Below are 3039 nucleotides of genomic sequence, written 5' to 3'. Positions count from 1 at the left end.
GAGGCGGCGGTGTCGGGGGGGGAGCAGGAAGTTTTGGGGTGGGATAAGGAGGCGGGTCCTGACCCCCCTACAGCCCCAGGGGGGAGCCCAGGCTGTGGTAGGGGTGGGAGGAGGAGGTTTTGGGGTCGCATAAGGAGGTGTTTAGGATGGGGTGAGGAGGTTTGTGGGGTTCCCTGACCCCCGTTTTCCCCAGGGGTGAGCCCAAGATATGGTACGGGATGGGATAAGGAGGTTTCAGGGTGGGATGAGGAGATTTTTGGGGTGGAATAGGGAGGTTTTGGGGTGTAACAGGGTGGAATGAGGAGGTTTTTGGGGTGGCATAGGAAGGTTTTGGGGTGGTAGAGGGTGGGATGAGGAGATTTTTGGGGTGGAATAGGGAGGTTTTGGGGTGTAACAGGGTGGAATGAGGAGGTTTTTGGGGTGGCATAGGAAGGTTTTGGGGTGGTAGAGGGTGGGATGAGGAGATTTTTGGGGTGGCATAGGAAGGTTTTGGGGTGGTAGAGGGTGGGATGAGGAGATTTTTGGGGTGGCATAGGGAGGTTTTGGGGTGTAACAGGGTGTGATGAGGTTCTTGGGGTGGCATAGGTAGCGGATGGGATGAGGATGTTTTTGGGGTGGCATAGGGAGGTTTTGGGGTGGTAGAGGGTGGGATGAGGAGATTTTTGGGGTGTCCCATCCCCAGGGGCGAGCCCAAGACGTGGTACGGGGTCCCGTCGTTCGCGGCCGAGCACCTGGAGGAGGTGATGAAGAAGCTGACGCCGGAGCTGTTCGAGAGCCAGCCCGACCTCTTGCACCAGCTCGTCACCCTCATGAACCCCAACACGCTCATGGCCCACGGCGTCCCCGTGAGTTGGGGGTGTCCTCCAGCCCCTCCTGGCCCTGTCAGCCCCCTCTGACCCCGGTTGTGTCCCCCCAGGTGGTCCGGACCAACCAATGCGCCGGCGAGTTCGTCATCACCTTCCCCCGCGCCTACCACAGCGGCTTCAACCAGGGCTACAACTTCGCCGAGGCCGTCAACTTCTGCACGGCCGACTGGGTGAGCCCTGGGGGCTCTGGAATACCCGGGGGGGGCACAAAATGTACCTGGGGGGGTACAGAATGTCTGGGGGAATGAACAGAAAAAAACCTGAGGAATGCAGAAAAAGAAATCAAGGGAAACGGGGAAATCTGTGGGTGGAAGCCTTGAAGGAACAGCAGGAGAACCTCAAATCCAGGAGGACACAGAATGTACCGGGAGGGGCTCTGAAATATCTGTGGGGGCACAGAGTTATCTGTGGGGCTCAACGAGAAAAACCTCATGGAAAACAGTAAAATTTGGGGGTGGAAGCTCTGGAAGAACAACAGGAGAAGCCAAAAGTCAGCACTGGGGGTCCCAGCTGGGTTCAGGGCTGTTTCCCCAGCTGGGTTTGGGGCCGTGTTTAGGGGTGCCCCCGGTTTTGGGGAGCCCCCTGACGCCCCATGCAGCTCCCTGCAAACAGGCAGTGCATCGAGCACTACCTGGTCCAGGGTTAGGATTAGGTTTAGGTTTAGGTTTAGGGTTCAGTTAGGGTTAGGTTCCGCAGGTTTGAGGGATCAGCACTGATCCCAGCTGAGTTTGGGGCCGTGTTTAGGGGTGCCCCCGGTTTTGGGGAGCCCCCTGATGCCCCCCACAGCTCCCTGCAGGCAGGCAGTGCATCGAGCACCGTCCAGTTCATGGTTAGGTTTTGGTTAGGGTTAGGTTAGGGTTACGTTAGGGTTAGGATCGGCACTGGGGGTGGTCCCAGCTGGGTTTCAGGCTGTGTTTAGGGCTGCTCCTGGTTTTGGGGAGCCCCCTGACAGCCCATGCAGCTCCCTGCAAACAGGCAGTGCATCGAGCATTACCTGGTTCAGGGTTAGGGTTAGGATTAGGTTTAGGTTTAGGTTAGGGTTAGGTTCCCCAGGTTTGAGGGATCAGCACTGGGTGGTCCCACCTGGGTTTGGGGCTGTGTTTAGGGTTAGGTTGGGGTTAGGTTCCCCATGTTTGAGGGATCAGCCCTAGGGGTGCTCGAGCACTGCCCAGGTCAGGGTTAGGTTTAGGGTTAGGTTAGGGTTAGGTTTCCCAGGTCTGAGGGATCAACACTGGGGGTCCTCCCAGCTGGGTTTCAGGCTGTGTTTAGGGGTGCCCCCTGGTTTTGGGGAGCCCCCTGGCACTTCCCACAGCTCCCCGTGGGTGGGCGTTGCATCGAGCATTACCTGGTCCTGGGTTAGGGTTAGATTTAGGGTTAGGGTTCGGGTTTGGGTTAGGGTTGGGTTAGGGTTAGGTTAAGGTTAGGTTAGGGTTAGGTTCCCCAGGTCTGAGGGATCAGCACTGGGGGTGCTCCCAGCTGGGTTTGGGGCTGTGTTTAGGGTTTAGGTTAGGGTTAGGTTTAGGGTTAGGTTTAGGGTTTAGGTTAGGTTTAGGTTTAGGTTAGGGTTAGGTTTAGGTTAGGGTTAGGTTTAGGGTTAGGGTTAGGTTATGGTTAGGTTCTCCAGGTTTGCGGGATCAGCACTGGGTGCTCCCGGCTGGGTTTGGGGCTGTGTTTAGGGGTGCCCCCGGTTTTGGGGAGCCCCCACCACCCCGTGCAGCTCCCTTCAGGTAGGCAGTGCGTCGAGCTGTGCCCAGTTCAGGATTAGGGTTAGGATCAGCCCTGGGGGTGGTCCCAGCTGAGTTTGGGGTTTTGTTTAGGGGTGCCCCCGGTTTTGGGGAGCCCCCTGACACCCCCCACAGCTCCCTGCAGGCAGGCAGTGCATCGAGCACTGCCCAGTTCAGGATTAGGGTTAGGTTAGGGTTAGGATCGGAACTGGGGTTGCTCCCAGCTGGGTTTGGGGCTGTGTTTAGGGCTGCTCCCGGTTTTGAGGAGCCCTCTGACACCCCGTGCAGCTCCCTGCAGGCAGGCAGTGCATCCAGCACTACCGGCGCCTGCGCCGCTACTGCGTCTTCTCGCACGAGGAGCTCATCTGCAAGATGGCCGCGAGCCCCGAGAAGCTGGACCTGAACCTGGCGGCCGCCGTGCCCAAGGGGGAGTTCGTGGCGCGGGCGGG

At 58.5% G+C, this 3039-nt stretch overlaps 1 protein-coding gene across 1 annotated transcript in view; it reads left to right on the top strand.

Annotated features, from left to right (window-relative positions):
* Positions 1-3039, top strand: part of LOC103619143 (lysine-specific demethylase 5C) — a gene marked incomplete at its 3' end in the record, with an annotated part of 20993 nt that overhangs the window by 7442 nt on the left and 10512 nt on the right. The window contains exons 6-8 of the mRNA XM_017737522.1: positions 624-845; positions 917-1036; positions 2879-3034. Coding sequence (XP_017593011.1) covers positions 624-845; positions 917-1036; positions 2879-3034 — 498 coding nt within the window. The remainder of the gene's footprint in view (positions 1-623; positions 846-916; positions 1037-2878; positions 3035-3039) is intronic.

This window comes from Corvus brachyrhynchos, unplaced genomic scaffold (assembly GCF_000691975.1).
Source record: "Corvus brachyrhynchos isolate BGI_N302 unplaced genomic scaffold, ASM69197v1 scaffold660, whole genome shotgun sequence".
NCBI classification, from domain to species: domain Eukaryota; kingdom Metazoa; phylum Chordata; class Aves; order Passeriformes; family Corvidae; genus Corvus; species Corvus brachyrhynchos.
Note: the sequence above shows the minus strand (reverse complement) of the source record. Positions and strands in the feature narration are given on the sequence as shown.